The following is a 25,999-nucleotide window of genomic DNA, read 5'->3' as shown; positions in this document are numbered from 1 at the left end:
TGGGCCATCATCATCCACCCAAGTAGAAACAAACTAATCCTAGTCACCAAATGATTATATTTGGCCCTTGGACAGCTATTCAGATCCAAGTTCTCTGTTCCCACAGGCCTACAGGTAAGAGGTAACTGTAGTAACTCACCCAACTCCTGGCCCCCATCATCTTATTTACTAGATTGCTTTGAAGGTCAACCAAGAGCTCTTATTTCATAATGAACTTCTTTGAATGACCTTGTGGGAATGTGAGGGAGCAGGAGTGGGGACTCCTCCTTTGCGAAGCCAGGATCTGAGGACAGCAGCCACCCTCTGACCTGGAGATTCCCTCAAGAACCAAGCCTTTTTGCTCTTGTTTGGCTAAACCTAGTCACTATTTTTCTACCCGCAAATTAAGGCTTTGTCCTTCATTTTCTTTTTCTTTTTTTTTTAAGATTTTTGCAAGGCAATGAGATTAAGTGACTTGCCCAAGTCCACACAGCTAGGTAATTATTAAGTGTCTGAGGCGGGATTTGAACTCATATACTCTTGACTCCAGGGCCGGTGCTCTCCATTGTGCCACCTAGCCACCCCATTGTCCATTTTCAAAGAAGACTTCAACATCAGGGAGGTGATGCCATGACAAGCAGGTGAATTGTATTTGAGTGGGGGGGGGGGGGGCAGGGGTGCTGTGCTAAGTCATTGACCTCACTTTCTCCGCTAGAGTCACCTGGGTCCATAACTGGAGATGGCCCTGGATGCAAGGCAGTCAGGGTTAAATGACTTGCCCAAAGTCACACAGCTAGGAAGTGGCAAGGTCTAAGGCTGGATTTGAACTCCCAGCCTATTGATTCCAAGTCCAGTACTCTATCCACTGTGCTACCTAGCTGCCCTGCCAGCAGATAATGGAATGTGACAGTACTATATATATATGCTACAAATTACATGAATTCAAAGAGAGTCTTTAAAAAACCATTTCAAAAATCCAAGTGTTCTCCTGCCTCAATTGTCACCTCTTTGGACATTTGTAATATGTGGGATCAAGAGAAGATAAATTTGACCATGCCAATCTCTCTTCAGGAGACCATTCTCCTTAGTTTGCCAAATGGCCAAGTCCTAAGCACGGCCTGCCAATGAAACACAAAACTACTTGGATGGAGCAGATTTCAATTTCTGCCAGTTTTTTGTTAACTGAGAGCAGTTTATTTGCTAATTCTGTCAGACCTACTTTCTCTTTTATTATTACCACAACAATAGCAACAACATTATTATTATTATAATACTATTCTCATTTTTCATGTGGGTCAAATAGAAATAGTCTACAAAGTCCTCTCTGCTCTTATTCTTTTATATTCCATGTTGATTCCAGTGCTGAAGTATGTTCTACCTACCTCATGACAGAGAGGGGAAGAATTATGTTTGTTGATGTGTATACATGTGTGTGGTATGTATGTACGTATGTAGATATATATATGGATATATGTATGTATGATGTGTGCATGTGTGTGTATGTATATATATATGATAGATTTTGGACATAGTGTTGGAATTTGTTTTACCTTTAAAGTTCATCCTTGCTATGGGAGGCTTTTTTTTCCTTTTTTCCTTAATGAGTAGGGAAGTAGAAGTGTCAAGCCAAGAAGAAACTATCAAAAAGTAAGCTCAATATTAAGAGTTAATTAAGTAATCCTGACTTTCTGAATGTTTCTAAATGTTCTCTAGTTCACAAATCCATTACATGATTCCAAAGTGCAAATGAGAAAAATCTCAAAAGATTGGAAAACCTTATAAACTTAAAATCCCCCTGAAAAAGATGTTATCATATTAAAATCTTAAATTGAAAAATTACTTATACAACGATAACAAATACCAACAAGTTTCCCTGCAATGATTGTCCTCATCAGGTGCCCGCACTTAAGTTTCAGTTTCCTGGCAATCAGGGAGTGAGAGGAAAGCCCTGGGAAGGTTATCTTTATTTGCCTTCCACTGGGTATCGGTCTCCTAGAATTCTAAAAGGTTTGAACACAAAGTATGGAAAATAATCTAAGCCTAATTTGTGCCAGATTGCTCTCCAGTTTTCTGGGAATTTTTTCACAATACAGGAATCTTTCTTTTTATCCAACATTGTGTAACTGAATTCAGTTTCTCAATCTACTTTGTTTGGTCTATCCTATTTTTAACCCATACCAGATGCTTGTGAGAACTGCTTCTTTATAATACAGTTTGAGGTCCAGAAGTGATATTTCCCCTTACTTCTAATTTCATTTCATCATTTCCCTTGATATTATAGATCTTTTGTCTTCCAAATGAATTTTCTTCTTATTTTTTCGAGATCTGTAAAATATCCTCTCGTCATTTGTTTGGCATAACTTTGAAAGGGTAAATTAATTTTGATAGTATTGTCATAATTATTACATTAGCACAACCTAGCCTTGAACACTGATCAACCCTCCTGCTGTTTAAGGAGTTTAATTTTTTTTAAGGAGCACTTTGTAATTCAATTTACACAAACCTTTTGTGAGCTTTGGTACACTGAACCTAGATATTTTATACGTTTTGTAGTTAATTTGGAGTGGGATTTTCCTTACTGTTTTTTGCATCTTGTATTTTCTTATATAAAAATGTTATTCATTTTTGAGGATTTTGTAAACTGGAATTTTACTGAGGTTATTGTCTCAGTATTTTTGTCAATTTTGCAGATTTCACAAGTAAACCTTCTTAAAATAAGCAGACAGGGATAGTTATTTTTCTCCTCTTTACCTATCTTTCCTTCTTTAATTCCTTTCTCTAGTCTTATTCTCTATTTTATATGGAAGGAGGTCTTGCAGAGAGAATCTCAGGGAAGAGCATTCCCACTCTACCTGAGCAGACCTTGCTTTCTTCTCTGACCACTCCTTGACAGCCAAAAAGTTTTTCCCAAAAGAGTGAGCAAATGATAGTGAAAGGAAGAGAGTGAAACTGGTAGTCAAGATGTTGGATGAGGTAGGTCAACATCAGGGCTAATTGCTGCCTTAGGTCTAGCTAGCATCTTAGGGTGAAAAACCAGTCCTTAGTTAGAGGGAGCATCAGAGAACTCTAAAGACAATCTCAGGTGAGGTCAGTCCTGCGGGACCTTCGGAAGAAAAGTCCTGAGATGGGGAATGAGAATTCTGAGGGAAATTACAGATAATTACATATGGACTAGGATTAAGGATAAAAAAAATTCAGAAGATGGATGGATGAAATGTATTTTTATGCATTTGTTTAAAATTGTGTGTCTTTGTCTCTCTATGTCTTCTTGATCTTTTGTTGCTCCTGATGAATTTTGTTCCTAATTTTTTCTAGCTAGGCAAAATAATTATTTGGTAGTTTGATTGGTATGGCACTGAATAAGCAATTTAATTTAGGTAGAATTGTCATTTTTATTATATTAGTTCAACCTAACCATGAGCAATTGACATTTTTCCAATTGTTTAGATCTGACTTTATTTGTGTGAAAAGTGCTTTGCAATTGTATTTTTACAGCTTTTGAGCTTGTCTTGAAAGGTAGATCCCCAAGTGTTTAATGTTGTCTGCAGTTACTTTATTTTTTTTAAAGTGGTTTTTTTGGCAAGGCAATGGAGTTAAGTGGCTTGCCCAAGGCCACACACAACTAGGTAATTATTATGTGTCTGAGGCCGGATTTGAATTCAGGTACTCCTGACTCCAGGGTCAGTACTCTATCCACTGTGCCACCTAGCCACCCCTGCAGTTACTTTAAATGGAATTTCTCTTTCTATCTCTGGCTCATGGGCTTTGTTGTTCATATTTAGAAATACTGTTGATTTATGTCGGTTTCTTTTATATCCTGCTACTTTGCTGAATTTGTTAATTGTTTCAGGTAGTTTTTTTTAGATGATTCTCTTGGGTTCTCTAAGTCTAACATCTCATCATCTGCAAAGAGTGAAAGCTTTGCTTCCTCATTGTCAATTCTCCTTCAGTCATTTTTCTTCTCATTATTTAAAGCTAACATTTCTAATATTATTTTGAATAGTAATGGTGATAATGGGTATCCTTGTTTCAGCCTTGATCTTAATGGAAATGCTCCTAGTTCACCCCCATTACACATAATAATTGCTGATAGTTTTAAATGGATACTGCTTATTATTTTCAGGAAAAATCCATTTATTCCTATACTCTCTAATGGATTTTTTGGAGGGGGGAGTTGGCAATGGGGCTAAGTGACTTGCCCAAGATCACAGAGCTAGATAATTATTAAGTGTCAGGCCAGATATGAACTCAATTCCTCCCAACTCCAGGGACAGTGCTCTATCCACTGCATCACCCAGCTGGCCCCTCTAGTATTTTTAATAGTTGTATTTTATCAAAAGCTTTTTCAGCATCTATTGAGATAATGATATGCTTTATGTTGCTTTTGTTATTGATATATTCAATTATGTTGTATTTTCCTAATATTGAACCAACCCTGCCTGCCTGGTAATGCTACCTGATCATGATATATTATCCTAGTAATAACTGGCTGTAATCTCTTCGCTAAAATTTCAATTTTAAGGTTTTTTGCATCAGTGTTCATTAGGGAGCTTGGTCTATAATTTTTTTTATCTGCTTTGGTTCTTCCTGGTTAAGGTATCAACACCACCTTGGTGTCATCAAAGGAATTTGGCAGAATTCATTCATATTTTTTTAAATAGTTTATGTAGAATAGGAATTAATTGTTTCTTAAATGTTTGACAGAATTCACTCGTAAATCCATCTGGACCTGGCTGTCTCTTTGTCTTGATTGACTATTTACAGCTTTTTGTTATATTTCTGTATTCTGACTAGTCAATTTTAGCTTCTATTCCCCTTTTCTTTTCATTTTTTTCTCCAAGGTAAAATTTGTTTAAGTTTTAAATTCTGCAAGTTTGGGGATCGAAGAGAAAGACTCCACCCATCAGAGCACTGAGTATTGAGGGGATTGAGCACAGAGGGAAGTTTCCCCCTCCCCCTCTTCTGTCTCCCTCTTGGCTTCATACCTAAAGGTCAGCTTGGACCTGCTCTGGGCTGGGGACACTGTATGGAGCAGCACTTTTGAATGGCTGTTTTTCAAAGATGTTATACTGTTAAATGGGAAAGTGGACTGTGAAGACTGGGATTCTTACTATAAATTAATGCCTGAACCTCACCATAAAAATTGATAAAGTAATTTGAAAATGTTTTGTTGTGGGGTTGTAAATAGTTTAAGGGATTAAAAATGTATTTTATAAAGGGAATATTTCATTTGTGACAAATTAAGAGAGAGGGAATCATACAGTGATGAGTAAAATCGTGATCGGCAATAAAGGCTCACATAATTGTAAAAGTAAGGTTTTAAATAAGTCATTGGATCTGCTTAAGAACAATATGGACTAAACTCAGAAAAAAGAAATATTCAGTGGAGTGAATAGGCTGAAATATGGTTGTGCAGGACATTAGAAATAATAAAAAGAAGAAATTTGTAAAGTGGATTTTAAGGGACTTGACTGTAGGAAGGATTTGAAGAAGTTATGGCTAAGTTTGAAAAATCATATAAGAATAGTAAATCAAAAACTAAGTTATGTGATCTTTCTGGGATTATAGAATCCAGAATTGAATTGAATTAAGTTGTGAAAATTAATGTAAAATTAAAATCATAACAGCAGACTGCTACCTATGCAAAATCTCCAACAGGAAACTGTCTGAGAAATAATGAACCACAGAAATAGTGAATGCTTGGGGAGAAAAATGTAACTCTGAATGTTAAAACTCAGACTCTGTTTATGAATTCAGGGGCAATTTTAGTTTATCCTGGTCTCAGTCCAACTAAAACAAATGGTCTAAAATGTGAATCCTCCTTCTATTCTTTTAGCCTTTTAAGAGACTAATGTGGAATTGATGATTAGTTGCAGATTATCATCTGATCTTAAGTTTTTAGGGTCTAGCTCATGTTAGAGTATTAAAAGAATGTGAGGGTCAAATTTATAAAATGCATAATTTTGATTAAAAATGCATATCATATTAAGAAATATTAGTAAATATAACAGCTAGAATTATTAACCGAGGACAGATTCTCAAATAAACTAAATATTTGTGAAATTAAAAATTATGGTGTTGAGACAATCCAGTTTCCTCAAGGTGACCAGAGGTCCACTGGTGCATTTCTATAGTCATGTACCCCATGGCATGCCTCTTAGCAGTCCTTGTACTTATTGAAAATAAGGGGTTGAGACAGCTAGGTGGCACGGGGGATAAAGCACCGGCCCTGGAGTCAGGAGTACCTGGGTTCAAATCCAGTCTCAGACACTTAATAATCACCTAGCTGTGTGGCCTTGGGCAAGCCACTTAACCCCATTGCCTAGCAAAAAAAAAAAAAAAAAGAATTATGAAAGCAATGGTTTGTTGTTTGTGTCTATTTGAATATGGAGAATAACTGGACATATTGATAGAGAAAATTGTTCTTACAGAATCTTTCTAGATGTAAATTGGGATTGTTATAGTTATACACTCAAATCTTTTGATGTTTACTTTGAAGTAAAAACACCTGTGCAATAGGGATAAATTGAGATTTTTTTTTCCCCTCAGCTAACTTCTTACTGATTCTAATATGAGATTTTAATTGATATTTAATCTTTGTAAGCTGAACTCACCTAAAGATCTGATTATTTGAAGTTTACTATCTAAGATCTTACGGGACTGTTAAATTGACAGTATTCTGTGACTGACTCCAACAAACGATCAGCAAAGGACATACTGGGAGGGGGAGACATTATAGTCGATAGAAGCCAGAAACGTAATGGGGGTTGGACACTGCAGGTGACAAGCTCATTGGGATAAGATTTGAAAGATGATTATCAACAAGTTCCGAGTATGGACTCTTTCTGACTTGGTTTCCCAAACATGACATTTGGAAAATGTCTCACCTGACAGATTTCAAGTCTACCTTGGCCACCTATGTGATCTCCTGGAAACTGACATAAAATAAATATGATTTTACCTGTGATGTGCCTGATCTTTATGGCAAATTGCTATGATCATGTCAGGTGAGCAATATTAAAATCAGGCATAGAAATTTGAAGTCATTTGGCCTACAGTTATCTAAATTCTAATAGCCAGGTAGGCTAGTGTGAAGCCTTGGCATCTATTAGCAGCTATTCACTTCCATCAGAATTCCTTTTAATGCTAAGGGGACATTCGAGTAAAACAATAAGAAATTCTTGAGCTACTTTTACAAAAGCAATATGAGTCAACTAAGTAGATCAGAAGAAGGATAGCCTGTGGTCTATTTATATTTTTAGGAGGGGTTTTTTGCAAGGCAAATGGGTTTAAGTGACTTGCCCAAGGCCACACAGCTAGGTGATTATTAAGTGTCTGAGACCTGATTTGAACCCAGGTACTCCTGACTCCAGGGTGGATGCTTTATCCACTGCGTCACCTAGCCACCCCTGCCTGTGGTCTATTTAGAAATATTTTGAAGAGAAAAAGTTGAGTCATTATTTTAATAATAGCAAAAAGTTAAAATTATTTCATTTGTAAATATGCATATGTCACAAGCTCAAGGTAATGTGGCAATCTTCGGTGAATTCACATTTGTAATGGAACCTTTATGGAAGAATAGAAGTAAAATAATGTCAAAAAGCAAAACCAAGTTAATTCCTATTTATTTATAACTAAATTTTCTGTGTATATTAAAATAACAGTAGGCAAGTCAAAGAATAAATTCTCAAAATCTAAGAAACTAAAGTTTTATTTTCATGATGAAAATAAGTTTTAATCTGATTAAAATGCTGTGTTAAAAAATGCTTTTAAAATTTAAGCTTCTGTGAGGTACCACCTCATACCTCTCAGACTGGCCCATATGACCAGAAAGGATAATGATCATTGTTGGAAGGGTTATGGGAAATCTGGGACACTATTACACTGTTAGTGGAGCTGTGAACTCATCCAACCTTTCTGGAGAGCAATTTGGAGCTACGCCCAAAGGGCAACAAAAATGTGCATCCCCTTTGATCCAGAAATACCACTACTGCATCTATATCCTGAAGGGATGATGGAAAAGGGTAAAAAACATTACTTGTACAAAAAATTCATAGCAACTCTGTTTGTGGTGGCAAAGAATTGGAAATTCTTTGAATGTCCTTCAGTTGGGGAATGGCTTAGCAAACTGTGGTCTATGTATGTCATAGAACACTATTGTTCTATTAGAAACCACAAGGGATGGGAACTCAGGGAAGCCTGGAGGGATTTGCATGAACTGATGCTAAACGAGATGAGCAGAACCAGAAAAACACTGTACATCCTAACAGCAACATGGGGGTGATGATCAACCTTGATGGACTCACTCATTTCATAAGTGCAACAATCAGGGACAATTTAGGGCTGTCTGCAATGGAGAATGCCATCTGTATCCAGATAAAGAACCATGGAGTTTTGTCGAGTCCAGAGGAGGGAACTCAGGCCAACATCAATATGATGCATAAGCTGGTTTGTTTATTGATCACAGGATACATACTTTTATACTCTACATTTACGTAACCAATTACATAAGCGTTTTAGCAAGCATTTTTTTCACATGCATATCCTTGTGTATGTCTTAGGTGATTGTTTTGTGAACCAAACAGTGTTTTGATAAACAGAATGCAGAAGGTAATTATCTCAGAATGAGCTATCTATCTGAGCCTGGGAATACACCTTGTTAGCTCAGACATGCAGCTACTCCCTTATCTAAGCTCTGAAGTACATCTTGCTGGTTAAAGCGCATAACTATTTCTGTGTTAACCCTTCATAGCTCTTAGCCTGGAATACATATGACACAACAGAGTTTAATCAAAGTTCAAGGACTATTACCTTTAATTAGGGAAAAAACTGCTAGCTTATTCTCTGAGCTTGTTATCTCTTGTACTTGATGTTTCTTCCTTAAGGATATGATTTCTCTCTCATCACACTCAATTTGGATCAATGTACAACATGGAAACAATGTAAAGACTGACAGATTACTTTCTGTGGGGGGTGGGGAAGAGAAGTGAGATGGGGGGAAAATTGTAAAACTCAAAATAAATAAAATCTTTAATAGAAAAAAAATGCTTTTACTAGAAAAGATCTCTTACAAGTCACCCAAACTGGAAAGGACTTTTGGAAGGATAGACTCTGAAGATACAAAAGGACATCAGAAGTCTCCAGAAGAAAGAAAAATTAGCAAGTTCATCTATATCTTGCATTTCTTTAAAGGGGTTATTTAATCAAAGGGCACTGCCCCACTTTCCCCTTGATTCTGTGAATGTGTTGTCCATACTTCAAGATAGATCTCATGTTTGTTTCCTGCCCTTACCAGGACAGTGTGAGCAAGAAAAAACCTTTACTTACTTATTGAAATACAATGCAAATAAAAAGATATTGCACGAGAAGGAAAGTGAAAAATTGTTAACTAAATTTGAGAAACTGAAGAAAGATGTAACAATGAATACTGGGTGATTAGTTTTTGTTTCTACATCAGTTATGAGAAACAGAGGAAAGAAGTCTGTGCCTTAGAGATAAACAGGGAAGAGAGGAAACTAGAAAATAAGTTTATGTATAACTGGAATATAGGGGAAACCCAGCCTCTCCAAATGTTGTATGAAAATAGATGACAATGGGCAAGTCATAAAGGATATAACTGGAAATATTAGGAAGATATGTCCCAGTCCAGACATGGGTCAGTTCTTTTGATACCTCCTGGGAAAATTGGTTTTGCCTTTTAAGTGGATTAAATTCCCTCCCTTTTGCATACCTTGTCTCATACAGTTAATCATGTGAATTGTACAAAGTACTATACAAAATACGGGGGAAATTCATATAATTGGGGGAAGGGTGGTAAGATGACAGTCTTGAAGGAAATGGGTGACCCAAGCAGTGACAACGAGGGATTTAATGTTGGAAAGGTCTGAACAGGCAAGGGAAAATGGGTCAAAGATGTGGAAGTAGAATCTATATTAAAAGAAAAGAAGGGAATTGTAAGGTAAGGGATCCCTTACCAGACAAAGTTCTTTTTCCACAGATACTCCCAAATAAGGAGTTGGTCAAAGAAAGTTAAAGTAACTGATAAGCCTGTCCAACTCTGAAAGCTTAACGATTTGAGACCAGAGTTTTTGAAGCAGAAAACTCAAACCAGCACTGTCTGGTTTGAACCTACCAGTTCATGCTCCAGTCACAGTGCCCTAAGTGCATGTTCTATTAACTTCATATTGACTTCTCCACCCAAGGAGGAGCTTAAAGTTCATTATAATAACATGTTATATATGTGAAGGCATGACCACGGTGGGGTTATATATCAAGGGCGTACATGTAAGGGGAAGACAGAGAGAGTTATAACCTGGAGAAGCCTGGACCAGTCTTGGCCCTGATGGGAAGAGTAGGGTTGAACCATAAACTCCCTTTTCTTTCTGTAAAGTATGGAGAACTCTGTAGAGTTTCCCCATCTACTACTTGCAAGAACTATAATAAACACTTCTTCACATACTTGGTTTGATTATTATTTCTTGGGGAGTAGGGCAAACTGATCCTCCTTTCTCCCACATAATACATAGGATATTAGGATATTACTATATCCCATGATCTTACTATATGAAATATTAGAGAGAAGAGTAAGCCTCCTTGCTTCCATTCTATATTTGCTGGAAAATGTTCTAGAGTATCCTCATTGCATATGATACTTACTTTTGGTTTAGATAGATGCTTTTTATGATATTAGAAAAGGTCCCTCTATGCTAGCTTTTGTAGAGGATGTTTTTGTTCTTTACTTTATCATTACAGAGTATTGCGTTTTGTCAGACTTTTTATGAACTATCCAAATAATCACAGGCTTCAGAAGTTTGAGGTTTTTTTATGATTATGACGTTGCATCCCTGACATAAATCTCATGATGATGAATGATTTCTTGTATCAATTGCTGTAATTTGATAGAATTTCATTTAAAACCCTTCAGGAGAATGGCTTCCTGTTTTGTTCCCCTGTTTTGTCTTTCTCTGGTTTCAGTATTGGGATTTCTGTTTCATGCATGGATTCTAGTAGAGCGATTTCTCAATTTTTCAAAATCCTCAATTCTTAAAATTTAGAAGCTTAAAAGAAAAACAGTTTCTTTGCTGCTTCTCTCACCTCCCCACTCCCCCACCATGCTTTCTTTCTCTCCTCTCTCTCCTTTTCTGATTGTTTTTTATTTTCTCCTGGTCACTGTCCCCTCAGATGACTGAGCTGTGTGGGGAAGGGAATATGTACACTTAATAATTCAAAGACTTGTTTGTTTTGAGAAAATACTTTAAAGTGTCTTGCATTTCGTATCTTTTCAGGCTTCCTCAGTTTCTCTATATACCTTTTGGTGAGTAGTATTGATGATTGATGATGAAGGTGAGCTTCAAGTATTGGTGATTTTGTCAGCTTGGGAGGACAGAGTTACTCTCCTTTGCCCCAACATCCAAAGTGACCAGAGACAGTGTCATGGCCACCACAGTGGGGCTAGCCATCAGCAGGGGAAGCATTTGCAAAAGGCTATAGAAAGAAGAGGCCCCTTGTGGCCCAGAGAAGTGTCCTCCGAGGATTGGGCAGTAGAACCAGTCCTTTGAGCTACACTTCCTGAAGGACAGTCTGAAGACCAGACACAGAACTCCCAGGAAGGAGATGCTGAGATTGTCCATGGACCACATGTTCCTTGCCTGTGAACCTTGTTGCTCACCTATTTGATGTCTGAATCCCCCCTACTCCTGACATCTTCTCCAACATCCCCTGTCTATGCTTGGAGTGCTCCCCCTCCTCATTTCTGCTTCCCTGGCTTCAAGTCCCAACTAAAAGCCCACCTTCTCCAAGAAGCCTCCTCTGATTCCCCTTCATTCTGCTGCCTTCCCAGTGTTGCTGGTTTCCAGTCTAGATCCTGTTTTTCTGCAGTTATTGTCATGATGTCTTCCTCATCAGACTGGGAGCTCCTTGGGAGAAGGGTCTTTTGCCTTTCTTTGTCTCCTCAACATTAAGCACAGGGCCTGACAGGGAGGAGCCCCTTTCTAGATATTGACTGACTGAACCCTTTTTCCCCAGCAACCCCATGTACTAGAATCCTTGGGATAATTTCTGGTGAAGTCCTCTCAGGGTTAAAGAAGTGTTTATGTCAATAAAAACCTTAAATTCCAGGGGACCAATCCTGCTTTTGCAATAAGATTGTTTTGCTAAATGAGGCATCCTGACAGCCTTCAGTGGTAGTTCCCTCTCCAACCTGAAATACCTTAGAGTTTTGGAGGGCAGCACCCCTCTATGCATCATTTTAAAAGGCAACCTTTGTTCTGGAGCACCAGTTCCAGTCTTGTGACTTTAAGTAAAGTGGAGAGAGTGCTGGACCTGGAGTTAGGAAAACCTGAATTCAAATCCAAACTCAGATACTCACTACCTATGTGACCTAGAGGTATTGTCTACCTCAGATTCCTCAGCTGCAGAAGTTTAGAAATCACCTACTTCCCAGGTAGATGAGGGGGTCAAATGAGATAAATTCAAAATGCATAATACAGTGTATGGAACACAGTAGGTACATAATAAATGCTGACTTTTGACATTCCATGAAGAGTAATAGAGCTCACAGGCCATCATCAGTTGCTCTCACTCTATGAGAAGCCCATCTCCACTTCTAGACAAAGAGCTTGTGGATGAATCTTTTAAGAAAACATTACTGGGGCGGCTAGGTGGCATAGTGGATAAAGCACCGACCTTGGAGTCAGGAGTACCTGGGTTCAAATCCACTCTCAGACACTTAGTAATTACCTAGCTGTGTGGCCTTGGGCAAGCCACTTAACCTCATTTTGCCTTACAAAAAACTAAAAAAAAAAAACCATCACTATCCTTAGCAGTGCTGTCCTCAGGCCTTCACCTGTAGGCATCCAGGTTGAAGAGGCTTAGGAGGTGTTCCTAGGAGAAGCCTGGAGACCCAACCCAGAAAGAACCCCCTTCTACCCTGAGTCTCACTGTAGAACAAAAAGAGCTCCTCTTCTGTGGGAAAACCCTCATCTCCTTTGTTTGGCTCCCAGCATTGAAAGTTGTCTCTTTTTTCTCTTGTGTCACATTCTTTTTGTCTTTTTTCTTCCTTGTCTCCTCCCCAAATAGGACTCACACAATAGCCTGGGAAGTCCTGCTTCTGACATTATCATTTTTATTATTATTATTATTATTATTATTATTATTATTACGATGATGATGATGATGTCAGCATCATTGATGAAGTGCTGAAGATGTCCTGCCTGAACTTTGGGAAGTATGCTCCCATGAGCAGGAGGATGGTCTTAAGTGTATTCAGGGCCTCAGTTCTCCCCAAATTTTGCAGACCTAAGTCCATGATAGTTGGACATTCCAGTGGTTTTCGGGGGGGGGGGGTGCCTCAATCCTTTCCATTTGGTCTCACCACATTTCCTTGGGGAAAAGATGCTTGGAGAAAACATTGAAGCTCCTCATCCGAACTTCTCCCTTCTCACTGACTTCCTCAGTTCCTTCCAATCTTACAACCTAAGTATGCATAAATTCAGCCATTTCCAGCTTCCCAAATAATCCCATCCCTTTCAGAAAATTATAGTTCAGACAACTGAAAAGACTTATCTGAAGCCTGTGCTATTTCACAAACCACCTGAGACTGAAGTCTTCTCAAATCCTGAATACCTACTCTCATTGCTAAAGCCTTGGATGCCTAATGCCTAAGCCAACTGACCGGGCAGGAAATACTTTTTTAAATACACACACAAATATTACTTCTCTTATCCTGACCTAAATGAAAATCAGGTAAAGTTTTATTAAGAAACAAAAATCCCTTTTCCAGAAAATATTTATACTGAATTTCCCCATGTATAAAATGCATCCTTCTTCAAAAACTTTGGGGTCTAAAAACTGGCAGCAGCTTATACAGTGGTTGTAGATTTTTTTACCTGCATTTCCCACTTTTTTGCACTTTTCTTTGTGCTCATTGTTACACATTTGGCACCAGTATATTATTTCATTTGCCACGTTCTGCCCAGAAATGGCTCAGAAAAGATTTTCTTCCAGTGCTAAATTCAAGTTCAAAGTGACCCAGTTTGCAAAAGTGAATAGAAATTGTGCTGCTGAACATGTGTGGTCCTCCTCCCATTAAGAAACCAATTCAAGAATGGCTCCTGGAAGAAGAAACCCTCCTGGAAACACCCTAGCAGAAAAAGGTCATGAGAAGCAAGGCAACAGAATGGCCTGATTTCAAGGGGGATTTGAACAGATAGATTGAAGAGCAAAAGGCCATTTGAATTCCTGTGTCCATAAAGATGGTTCAGTAGGAGGCAAGAAAAATTGCTGATGAAAAAGTGATTGATTTCCAAATAAGACACAATGGGTGCTTTGGGTGCATGGAACAGAATGGATTAAGCATGCATCTATGTACCAGACTTGCCCAGGAAGTGCTTGTGGTCAACCACAGACCAGAGCACAGGTAGGAGAGCAGGCAGAGCCTCTCCTAAGACAGTGATTGATCATCAAATACAGATGAGAACAAGCTCAGGAGTTTTGACAGCAATGAGGTGTTGTAGGAATTTTATGATGAACTAAACTTGAGTTCAATAACTTTATGTGATATATTTTTTCAAATTTTGGTTCCCAAAGTTAAGGTGCATCTTATACATGGGGAAATACAGTACTTTTCAAAGATCAAATGACATGCCCAAGGTCATACAGTAGGTGATCAAACTGACACTTCCAACTCATAGTCTAGGTTCCATCATTGTTCCTATACCCTTTGTAGACCACCAGTGAGAAAGGTGACTCTCCCAAACCCAATGGATTCTAGCTTCATGTACCATCAAAGGGCTTGTCGCTTGCTCTCTTTCCTCCCCCAGGTCCATTCTTCAGTATCTCCCTACCAGCTCCCTCCACTCCCCTCCAACCTAAGTCACCTTTTCCTAGCAACAACCTATACTGCTGACAGCTCTTCTTACCTGCTTGGTAGCCACCACCCAGACTTTCTTGTACCCCATTTGGGTATTTGGCTATTCTGAATCTGAGACAAAGATGAAAAGAGCATACAAACGAAATATTATCTGTACCTTTACAATTTGGGGGATAGAGGAGAATTCCTGTATTTGACATGTTTTAATTTAGAGCAATCAATCTCTAATGATGAATTTCAGGCAGATTTGTCCTTTGAAATACAAGAATCCTCTGACATTCCTTGGATCATATAGGAGGAACAAAAGACTTTTTTCCCATCTTCATCCTGTTTCTAAGATTAACTGAGAATGGCTCTAATGAAGTCACCCGGCACTGAGGTACTAAGGCCATGGGAGAGTTGAAGGGGCTCTGGTCAGGTGGAAAGAGATTGACACACCCACACGCACGGGGTCCTCAAGATGCATCTTCACTCCTTCCATTCTCAATGGTTAGCCATAGGAAGTCTAGGGATAACCGTTATACTGGACATGACCAGTGGATATGGATAGATAGATTCCAGACCCCCATCACCTAGAAAGGACGTATCTCAAGCTCCAACAGAACTGATCACTTTAGTTTCCCTTCTTTCCCTCAGCCCCTCCCTGACACCATAATTCTATAAAGTCAGACTTAATACTATTTATTTGTAATTTTTACTGGTATAATAGGCATTTAATTTTGATGTCTTTCTTTGTAGAAAGCAAGTCATTCTAGTCTTCAAGGCAAAAAAGGCAATGTCCTCATTCTGTTTCCAAGAACACCAAGAAGCAGCTGGGCATTGTGAAAAGGGTACTTGATTTCCTACTAAAAACCTGAATGAAACCAGCTCTGAGCCTTTCATGCTGTGTGACCTTGGGCAAGTTGGGTCTCTATTCCATTCTCTCTCAGATGACTAGAGGGCTACAGGGATTAGAGGACTGATCGGTAAGTACATTTGTGATTAGAGAGGATGCCGTACTAACTGCAGAGTGGTTTTCTTTTCCTCCAAGTAGGACAAAGGAGAGATTGGGCCACCATTGTACCAGGAAAGATTTATGGGAGATAATTCACATTTTAGTCTAAACCATGAGGAAAAATCTGGAGCAAACTCATCCTGGGCTTTTCACCAGTGGATCTTTTTTGGTAATAAAAGAATTTTATTTTATTAAAAGTGATAAGGTGATGCACAAACAATGTAACTCATGTTGCAGCTAAGCTACCATAACTTGGATGACTGTCATTGCTTTTGCCGTCTGTTTCTTGAAAGCATCATACCAATGATACCCACAGCAGCCAAACCACCAACTATCCCAGCTCCCACAAGGACATCTCTGACCTGTGAACAGAGAGGAACATTGGGGTCATTAGAGAAACCTGATGCCCTCCATTCCAACCATATGCTTTGCCCTGGCAAACTTAGATTTAGCTCTTGGTGAAAGTAAAGAATCAGTACTTCCAAGGACATAACACAGGGACCTTTCAGGCAAATACAAAGAGGGCAGTGGGGGATGGTCAGTAAATGGATAAACCAAACAAAACAGGGACTGCGGGGATGTAGGAATCTTTCCATTTTAACCTTGTAACTACCTACCATGACGCTAAAACTCACCCATTTCTGTCGACCTCCCCTCCCCCTCCCAGGCTTCTCAACCAACCCCTTCAGGCAAGAAGCAGGGATGATGGACAAGTGAAACATGAGGGTCTACCAGACTCTCAAAGGTAAGTAGGGGTTTCCTGGGACAATCTAGATAGGATGATCTTCACAGACAGGGCATCCCATGAAAATAGAAAATAGAAAGCTATTTTTAAATATATTCAAAATTTTCTTTATTTATTAGCATTCTTTAAAAAAAAATGGGAGTTTTAAATTTTCTCCCTCCCTCACCAATCAAGAAAGTAAGTAATATTGATGCTATGGAAATCCTAAGCAGAGAACAAGTGGTTAGATTCAGCCTTTCTATACTGATCTTGTGTAACCTGAGAAAGTTGATTATACAAAAATGATATTACAACATCCCTGGGAAAAAGCTTGCTACAGTCTCTGAGAACAGTTCTCCTTCCAGCAGACCTTTAGTTGCTAATAACTATCTTGGGTACCCTGTGTCTTTCAGCTCAACAAAACACCCGACCTACCGCCAAGAGGGGCCTACAAAGACTGGGAGGTAGAAGCTAGAAACCAACAAGATAACAGACTGTTACCCAAAAATGAGCTCATTATCCTTGGGCATTCTGACATGATCCTTTAAACCATGCCTGCCCCATTCTCCATCCCTTTCCCAGCCTGCACACCATACCCTGTTTTCTTAAATAAGCATCAGTCTTTTTACCAGCTAGCTGCTTATCCCCTAAGGATGCAATAAGGATGCATGCAATAATCTTGCAATTGCATAATAAAACTTATATGACCCTTATAACTTTGCATCTTGAGTCCTGAGTCTTTCTTGTGCATTCATGCACCACTCAAACCCTAAAGTGCATTAAGATGATATCAATTATACATGTGGAAGTAGGCTAAGTATTTCCATATGAGTATGTTTCAGTGGAGATTAGAAACTTATTTTAACTTTCAAGTATTAAGAGGTGAAAGGGGAAGGGGGGGAGGAAAAGAGGAATTAACAGAAGAAAGGAAAGGAAGAAGGGGTAAAGGGAAAAGGGAAAGAAAGGGGAAGGGAGTTGGATAGAAGGGGGAAAACACACTGAAGAAGTGGTATTCCAAAGCAAACTACTTGGGAATAGGGCTAAGGGGGAAATAAGGGAAAAATACAAATGATGGGGAGATACTTTAGAGGGCAATAAAGTTAGTAATTATAACTTTGAATGTGAATGGGATGAACTCCCCCCATAAAACATAAACAAATAACAGAGTAGATTAAAACCTGAATCTACAATATGATGCTTACAAGAAACTGACTTGAAGCAGAGTGATACATACAGAGAAAAGGTAAAAGGTTGGAGCAAAATATGCTTCAGCTGAAGTGAAAAAGGCAGGGGTAGCAATCCTTATCTCAAACAAAGCAGCTGCAGAAATAGATCTAATTAAAAGAGATAAGGAGGGAAACTATATCCTCCTAAATGGTACCATAGACAATAAGGTAATTTCAATACAAATATGCATGCACCAAGCAGTGTAGCATCCAAATTTTTAGAGGAAAAACTGAATGAGTTACAGGAAAACATACATAACAAAACTCTACTGGTGGGAGACCTTCCCTCTCTCAGAATTAGATAAATCTAACCATATAATAAATAAGATGGAAGTTAAGGAGATAAATAGAAAGCCTAGATTTGATAGACCTTTGAAGAAAATTGAATGAGGAAAGAAAGAAATTTACCCCTTTTTCTACAATACTTGGCACTTACACAAAAACCAGAGCATAAAACCTCATAATCAAATGTGAAAGGCAGAAATAGGAAATACTTCCTTTTCAGACATGAGGCAATAAAAATCACCTGCAATAACAGGCCATGGAGAAATAGACCTAAAACTAATTGGAAACCAAATAACCTCATTTTAAAGAATGAGTGGATCAGGGCAACTAGGTAATGCAGTGGAGAGAGCATCAGCCCTGGATTCAGGAGGACCTGAGTTCAAATCCGGCTTCAGACACTTAACAATTACCTAGCTGTGTGTGTGTGACCTTGGGCAAGTCACCGTAACCCCATTGCCTTAACCAACAAAATTAAAAAAAAAAAAGAATGGTTGGATCAAACAATAAATTATGGACAGGATTAATGATTTCATCCTAGATAATGACAATAACAAGACAACATACCGAAACTTAGGGGATACAGCCAAAGAAGTTATTAGGAGATATATAATACCTCTAAATGCTTACATGAATAAAATAGAGAAAGGAAATCAATGAATTAAGCATGCAACTAAAAACATTAAAGAAAAAATAAATTTAAAAACTACAATTAAATATCAAATTAGAAATTCTAAAATGTAAAGGAGAAATTAATAAAACTGAAAGCAAGAAAACTATTGAAGTAATAAATAGAAACAAGAGTTAGTTTTATGAAAAAACCAATAAAATAGACAAACCTTTCATTAATTTGATTGAAAAAGAAAGTAGAAAACCAAATTACTTGTATCAAAAGTGAAAAATATGAGCTTTTTTTTGCCTTTCTGTTAACACAATATCTGGCATTCAGCAAGTTGTGGTTTCCGTTCACTTGCATAGGTCAAAGAAATGTACAGTTTTACAATCAGCCTTTCATATGGGGGGAAGCAGGGAGGGTGTCCTCAGATAGGAAAACAGACCTTGTAGGAAGAAGGTCCATGAGCAGGAGGAGGCAGACAAGCCTTCACCTCCTAGACACGGTGCTCATGCCCCTTCCCCCAGCTTGGAGACCTTCACTAGGGTGTGGGGGGTGGGATGGACAAACCTGGTCACTTCGAGGGATTCCATATCTCAGTTCATTCACAAAGTGTTCACAGTTCTCACTGGTCAGGCTGTAGAGAACCTCCTTCCCCACTTCCTCCAAAGCCCTCCGGACAATCTTGCTGGGTGGCAGTGGAGGGTACTTGTCATCATGTTTGTTATTCACCCGGTACTTGTCATTCCCAGCCACCTTACAGAGCAGCTCCTTCTTTACTATGGCTCTATCTGTCAGGGCTGACATGATGCTGGAGGCACCAGCCCCAAAATATTCACCTTTTGGAAAGAAAGAAAAAAGAAGCAATGAAAGAAAAAAAAAGGAGGGGGAGGAGAGAGGGAGGGAGAGAGGAAGGGGGGAAGGGAGGAAGGGAGGAAGGAAGGAAGGAAGGAAGGAAGGAAGGAAGGAAGGAAGGAAGGAAGGAAGGAAGGAAGGAAGGAAGGAAGGAAGGAAGGAAGGAAGGAAGGAAGGAGAGAAAAGGAAAAGACATATTACCCCAGGAAGTCATTTTAAGTAATCCCACCCAGAGGTAGACTCAGGGATCCCCTCCAATCCCCTGACTGTGAAAGTATCACAAAAGGACCAGGTGTGAGATGATCTCACTGTCTCCCAAAAACAAATTTGAAATCCATCCAAGTGGCTTCACTAATCAAATATAAATCTGTCATCTGTAAATAGAAACTCTTCTTCACAATCACTTCATCATTTAACCTTCTGGAAGCTGATCCCTCCCCAATACATAGAACCTCACAAAGCCAGGGTGCTCCTTACCTGGAGGCGCCAGGTGGACAACATAACCATCACCCACATAAACAGCCCAATGACAGTACAATGGTCTGAAAATCTCAATCAGGTCTCCCGGCTTGGGCTCTGGCTATAAAACCACAAACCAAAGTCAGGTTAGAAGCTGCATTAGGACTAGGAGAAAGATGAGAAAGTATGTTCTAAGGGGTTTGAGACAGGCCATTAAAGGAACCAGTGCTGTTGAACCTATACAAGACAAGACTTAAAAGTGATATGACATATTAGGAACCAAGATGGTGGAGTATAGGTGAAGATACAGCTGAAGTCTCCCAACATTGCCTTCCAAACCAATGTAAAATAATGCCTCAAATCAAATTATGGAATAACAAATTATAGAAAAATCAGGGAGTGCCATTTTTGCAATCTACGACAACTTCAGAGGTCTTCAGAGGAGATCTGTGACAGTGGAGTGGGCAAGAGCAAGAGCAGCTGTAACAACAGCAATAGTTCTAGGAGCTCCTAGCCCAAACACAGGAAGGGGGTAGGGGGGTGTCAGACAGCTAGTCAGAAAGAGAGTCTAAGGCATTCATTGCTGATACTGGGTGAAGCTGGCTCTGATTGGCAATGTTATTGCCAATAGGCAGCTCTGGATTACAATTCCAAGGCAGAGAACCCTGCTTGGGATTGATTCCAAGGGAGCAGAGGTCCTGCTCACAGCTTCAGGACCAGGCTTTTGGGGCTGCATAGGGGGTAGGAGTCCTTCCTTAGTAAAGACCAGAGCAGACCAGAAGAGCAGTGACTACAACTTTCTCACACCTTAGAAACATCAAAAACTTGCAGACCCACTCGGAACTAACTCTGAAAACAGGAGCATGAAATAATAATTACTATAAGATTTTACAACTATATTCCTGGTCAAAGGTTGATTTTCTTAGCTATTGAGAGGAATAGAATGTGCCCTCCTTTGGTATTTATCCTTTATTCTCAAAGAAGACCATGACATCAGGGATGGAATGCCATGACAACACATTAATTAGATCTGAGTGAGGGGGACTAGGTGGTCAGCCTCACTGTCTCCTCCAAAACCATCTGGGTCCACTTGTCAAGGTCACTTGCCCAAGTGACTTGCCCAAGGTCACACAGCTAATGAGTGGCAAGTGTCTGAAGTTAAACTTGAACTCCTCTACTCCTGATTCCAAGGCCAGTGCTCTATCCACTGCACCACCCAGCTACCCTACTTTAGACTTTGAAAGGAAGATTGGGCCTGCCCTCTTTAATCCAGGAAAGAATTGTGTCCTTCTTTAGGCTTGGAAAAGAGTTCTTGTCCTGCTTTCCTGGTATTTAAACTCATTTTAAAATGTTATCTCCTTCAGGTGACAGAAAATCGAATTATTGTAGAAAGATGATTCTCTTTGATATCAAATAATAGAAAGTTTTCAGGGAAGTTTAAGGTTTTGTCTACTCTTGTCATTTATTCTATTCCCTTTCCCTTACTATTGGATAAATGTTCTGATCTTCCTCAACTTGGGGAGGTCATTACCAGAATGACCTCTACCTGTAGGATAATGCTAAATCCTAGAGAATAAAACTTCATGTCTAACCTAACAAAAAAAAAAAAAAAATAGGGGCAGCTAGGTGGCATAATGGATAGAGCACCAGCTCTGGAGTCAGGAGTACCTGAGTTCAAATCCGACCTCATACACTTAATAATTACCTAGCTATGTGACCTTAGCCAAGTCACTTAACCCCATTTCCCTGCAAAAAAGCAAAAAAAAAAATAGAATTACTAGACTATCTGAAAGCCATTATAAAAAAAGATTCTAGATATCATCTTCAGGAAATTATAAAGGAAAAGTGCCTTGATGTTTCTGATACAGAGGATAAAACAGAAATTGAATGTATCTACCAATAATTTCCTTAAAGAAATTCCAATATAACAACTCTTAGAGATGTTATAGCCAAATTTCAGAGCTCCCACATCAAGGAGAAAATATTGCAAGTAGCCAGAAAGAAACAATTCAGATATTGAGGAGACTTTGGAATATGACATTCTAGAAGGCAAAGGAACTAGGATTAGAACCAAGAATAACCTCAGTGAAACTAAGTATAATCCTTCAGGGGAAAGAATGGATATTTAATGAAATAGAGGATTTTAAAGTATTCCTGATGAAAAGACCAGAATTCAATAGAAAATCTGAGATTCAAACAGAAGACTCAACAGAAATGAAAACGGTAAATAAACATGAAAGAAAAATGATAAAAGACTCAACAAAGTTAAGCTGTGTGACCCTGGCAAAATCTCAAGTCACTGTAATGGGGAGGGGCTAAGCTCAGTGGCTTCCTGCTCCCTTTTGGTTCTTGATCTTTCTCTGCCCCCCCCCCCAACTCTCATGTCCTGTCTTGTATTTATGAATAAGAAAGTCTTTTTTTCCAAACGTAAGTTACAAACTCTTTTTATACATATACCCCAGGAAAAGCAAAATTGAAACCTGAAAGGTTCTGAAATTCTATCACCAAGTGAGTTACCAAGACAGTCCAAAATAGATCCTGAGGCATTTGGAATGACACTTGTCGGTCTCAGAGACAAGCTGTACTAAAATAACAACAAAGCCAGGATCTCTGTCTTTCTGCTAGCACTGGCTTTATGCAGTTTTTATTCCTCTTTTTTTCCTCCAAACCACCCCACAAGTGAATTCTCAATACTTTCTCAGAATAATGGATAGAATCTGTATCTTGTTGGAAGCCACCACTGAATATCTGCCTAACTCACTCCCAAAGTGGGGCCTGAGAATCCTGAAGAGAGTATTGTCCTTAAACCCTGAGCCACTCACCCCTCAAGTCCCCACCTAAAAGCACAAATCCATCCTGTTGTTACAAATATTTACCAATTACCTACCTGCATTTCTGCCCTCTGCAAGTCAGAATCCTCAGGCACCTCAGGCACCAGATGGCACCTCCTTGGCTGTTATTGCTAAGAGAAATGGCAAGAAATTCTAGGGTCTTTAATAGGAAGCAATAACAGGTGGCAAATGGGGTCAGGGGAGCTGATGAGTGGACTCTGAATCGAACCCTTTTTTAAGAGCAACTGTTCTTCATCCCTCCCCTTCCTACTCCCATTGGGCAGGAAGCAGAGTGATCCTCAATCTTTGATTGGACTTGACTGATCACTGAAAAGAGAGGTCCAGCTATCAGCACCAAGGAAACCTGCTGACGTCCACACATTCCACCAGAAAGGACTCTCTGGATAAGACTCCTCCCCACAGCAGGTGAGCAGGAGCAGGGAAGTGGACACCTCCCTTAGTTGGGGCTGGACACCATTGAGTGGTATGGAGTGATGACATAGGTGCCATCTCCTGCACATTTCCTCTACCTGTTCCAATTCCAAAGATCATTCATCTAAAGCAGTCCTCTTAAGTACCCAGAGTACAAACACACCACACAAACACAAGTCACAACCCCATCTCACACACACACACACACACACACACACACACACACACAAAATACATTCAATATTGGTCTTCTCACCTGTGCTTCTTGGGCTCTGACTGATGATATGGGAATAGCATGAATCACCCCATTAGGCAGGAAGTCTTCCAGAAAGGAGAGGAGGGCCCAGCACACATCTGTGGGTGTGAACATCCTAACTCCGCCCCGACCAAAAAGCACAGAATAGAATCCTAAATTGAAACTCACCTCAGGGACAGCTCAGAGGGCCCCGTGCTGGTGGGGCCAGGAAGTGGCTCTTCACTTGGGGAGTAAGCTAGGCTGGAAACTTCCAAGTTAGTCACAGGCTGCCCTCCTCTGGACCCAGGCCCTGGGAAGGGTTGGCTCTGGGCTTCCTCACTATAAAACATCTGGACATCACTAAGATTGCACACCTAGCAGTCTAGCAGGGCTGATCATCTTCCAAAATTCTTCAGCATTAAACACTGTCCTGGATTCCTCAGTGACTCTCAGCTCTGCTTTAAGATCCGCCGCCCCCCCCCCCAAGAGTTTAATCCCCTTTATTTTGGAATCTTGTGAAACCTCCTTTGTAAACAGCTTTGGTGAGAGGTCATTTGGTCTTGACTTGATGACCTTGGGGGATGGGGAGCTCATCACCTACTGAAGCAGCCTTTTGAGCTGTTGGGCAGATCTCCTGGATCACCCTGATATCCAGTCTATTTCAGGCTCCTCAGACTATACCTAATTCTGCTCTTGGGAACAAACCAAGCAAGTATGGCACTCCTACCTCCATGATGGTCCTTTCAGACCTTGAAAGGGTCCTTATCGGTGGCCCTGAGTTGTCTCCTGTCCAGGCTGGCTATGCCCAGGTCTTCAAGGGAAAGGAAGGATGATCATGGTCATCTATAAGCCTAGAACCCAAAGGGACTTGCCAACCTCTACATTTGACAGATGAGGAAACCAAGGCCCAGGGAGGGGAAGTGGCTTGTCCTGACTGGTGTTAAATAATGTGATTCACAGACTAGGATCTCACAAACCACCACAACTTTGTGATTTAAGAGTGATAGGCTGAGGTAGCTAAGTGGCACAATGGATGGAGCACTGGTCCTGGAGTCAGGAGGACCTAAGTTCAAATGTGACCTCAGACACTTAATAATTACCTCACTGTATGACCTTGGGCAAGTCACTTAACCCCACCACCTCGCCAAAAAAAAGAGTGATAGGCATTGTCATTGCCATCTTTAAAAGGGGCAACTAAGACTCAAGAGTGGTTCAATAGTCTGCCCAATTGTCACACAATTAGTAAGTGTGGGAGGGAAGATTTGAACTCACATCTTCCTGAATTCAAGTAAAGACACCTAGTCACTAGGTCATGATATATATCCCAACTGATCTTCGTGAGGGGAGATCCCAATGCCTATCATTATCCTCAGTGCCCTCCTCTGGACAATCTACAGTGCTCCAGATGACAGACAGTACTCCAGATGGACCCTGATCAGAAAAGGTGACACAGTGGGACAAGAACAGTTCTATTTTTGCCAGCTCCTCAATCCTTGGCTGTCCCATCTTATCTGACTATGGACTTATATGGAGTTTGTAGACCATTTTGACCCCTGGATCGTTTTCAAGAAAACTGATGGGTAACCACAACCCCTGTTCTTTTATGTCTTTTTTATTTATTTGTTTGTTTGTTTGTTAACATATTTGTTTATTTATTTATTTATTTTTAACCTTGCTACTATAGTCATGTTGTAAAAGTAAACATAACACACATAAACACACAAAAAAATGAAACTTCAAGAAAAATAAAGTGAAAAAAACATGCTTCAATCTGTATTCAGACATCATCAAATCTGTCTTTGAGAAGGATAGCATTCTTTATAATAAACCCTTGAGTTTTCTTGGGTCTCACAGCATTGCTGAGAAAAGGTAAGTCATTCACAGCTAATCATACTGCAATATTGCTGTCAATTTGTTTAAGGTACAGAAGAAATCATAAAAACTGAGAAAAGTTCCACATTTTCCAAAATATTTATAGCAGCTCTTTTTCTAGTGCCAAAGAATTGGAAATTGAGGGGATGCCCATCAATTGAATAATAGTTGTACAAGTTATGGTATATGAATCTTATGGAATACTATTGTTCTATGAGAAATCATGAATGGTTGGACTCTAGAGAAGCATGGAACGAATTACAGGAACTGATGCTGAGTGAAGGGAGCAGAACCAAGTGAACATTGTACATATTAACAACAAAATTGTGAGTTAATCTACCCTGATGGATACACTCAGAAGGTCAGAGAGCTAGGATGACCTATAAGATCAGCTATGGGCAATACTATCCCCATCCAGACGAAGAAAAATAAAACAAAACAAAAAACCCTTCAGAATTTGATGAACACTATATTCACTTTTTTGTTGTTGGTTTGTTTCTTGCTAGGCAATGTGATTAAATGACTTGCCCAAGACCACACAGCTAGGTAATTATGAAGTGTCTTAGGTTGGATTTGAACTCAGGTCCTCCTGACTCTAGGAATGCTCTATCCACTATTCCACCTAGCT

The 25,999-nt window shown here is 39.5% G+C and overlaps 1 protein-coding gene and 1 long non-coding RNA gene across 3 annotated transcripts in view; one reads left to right on the top strand and one right to left on the bottom strand.

Moving 5' to 3' along the window:
* Window positions 1-17,269, top strand: part of LOC141518861 (uncharacterized) — a 30,766-nt gene extending 13,497 nt beyond the window's left edge. The window contains exons 2-4 of the long non-coding RNA XR_012477294.1: window positions 15,587-15,813; window positions 16,510-16,587; window positions 16,980-17,269. This is a non-coding gene — a long non-coding RNA (uncharacterized LOC141518861). The remainder of the gene's footprint in view (window positions 1-15,586; window positions 15,814-16,509; window positions 16,588-16,979) is intronic.
* On the bottom strand, window positions 15,737-23,607 carry LOC141518860 (phospholipase A and acyltransferase 3-like). Of its 2 annotated transcripts, XM_074231227.1 has the most exons (5): window positions 23,521-23,607; window positions 22,889-22,963; window positions 20,020-20,122; window positions 19,258-19,526; window positions 15,737-16,204 (listed from the first exon to the last, which is right to left on the bottom strand). In XM_074231227.1, exons 2-5 carry the CDS (start codon window positions 22,892-22,894, stop codon window positions 16,106-16,108), a joined length of 477 nt encoding a protein of 158 aa, XP_074087328.1. In that variant the 5' UTR covers window positions 22,895-22,963; window positions 23,521-23,607; the 3' UTR covers window positions 15,737-16,105. The 2 variants fall into 2 exon arrangements, with proteins under 2 accessions (XP_074087328.1, XP_074087327.1); XM_074231226.1 differs by lacking the exon at window positions 23,521-23,607 and having other exon boundaries at window positions 15,738-16,204; window positions 22,889-23,064.
* Between the last annotated feature and the right edge of the window lie 2,392 nt (window positions 23,608-25,999).

The sequence above is a fragment of the Macrotis lagotis genome, chromosome 3, assembly GCF_037893015.1.
Source record: "Macrotis lagotis isolate mMagLag1 chromosome 3, bilby.v1.9.chrom.fasta, whole genome shotgun sequence".
Lineage (NCBI taxonomy): Eukaryota > Metazoa > Chordata > Mammalia > Peramelemorphia > Peramelidae > Macrotis > Macrotis lagotis.
The sequence above is the reverse complement of the archived record's forward strand: the minus strand, read 5'-3'. Positions and strand labels throughout refer to the sequence as shown.

Bases quoted from the DNA above. Each gene is read 5' to 3' on its own strand.
- LOC141518860 (XM_074231227.1), bottom strand. The intron at 19,527-20,019 runs GTAAGGAGCACC...TCTTTCCAAAAG, and splicing joins TGTCCACCTGGCGCCTCCAG to GTGAATATTTTGGGGCTGGT. The intron at 16,205-19,257 runs GTTTGTCCATCC...CTCTGTTCACAG, and splicing joins GAATCCCTCGAAGTGACCAG to GTCAGAGATGTCCTTGTGGG.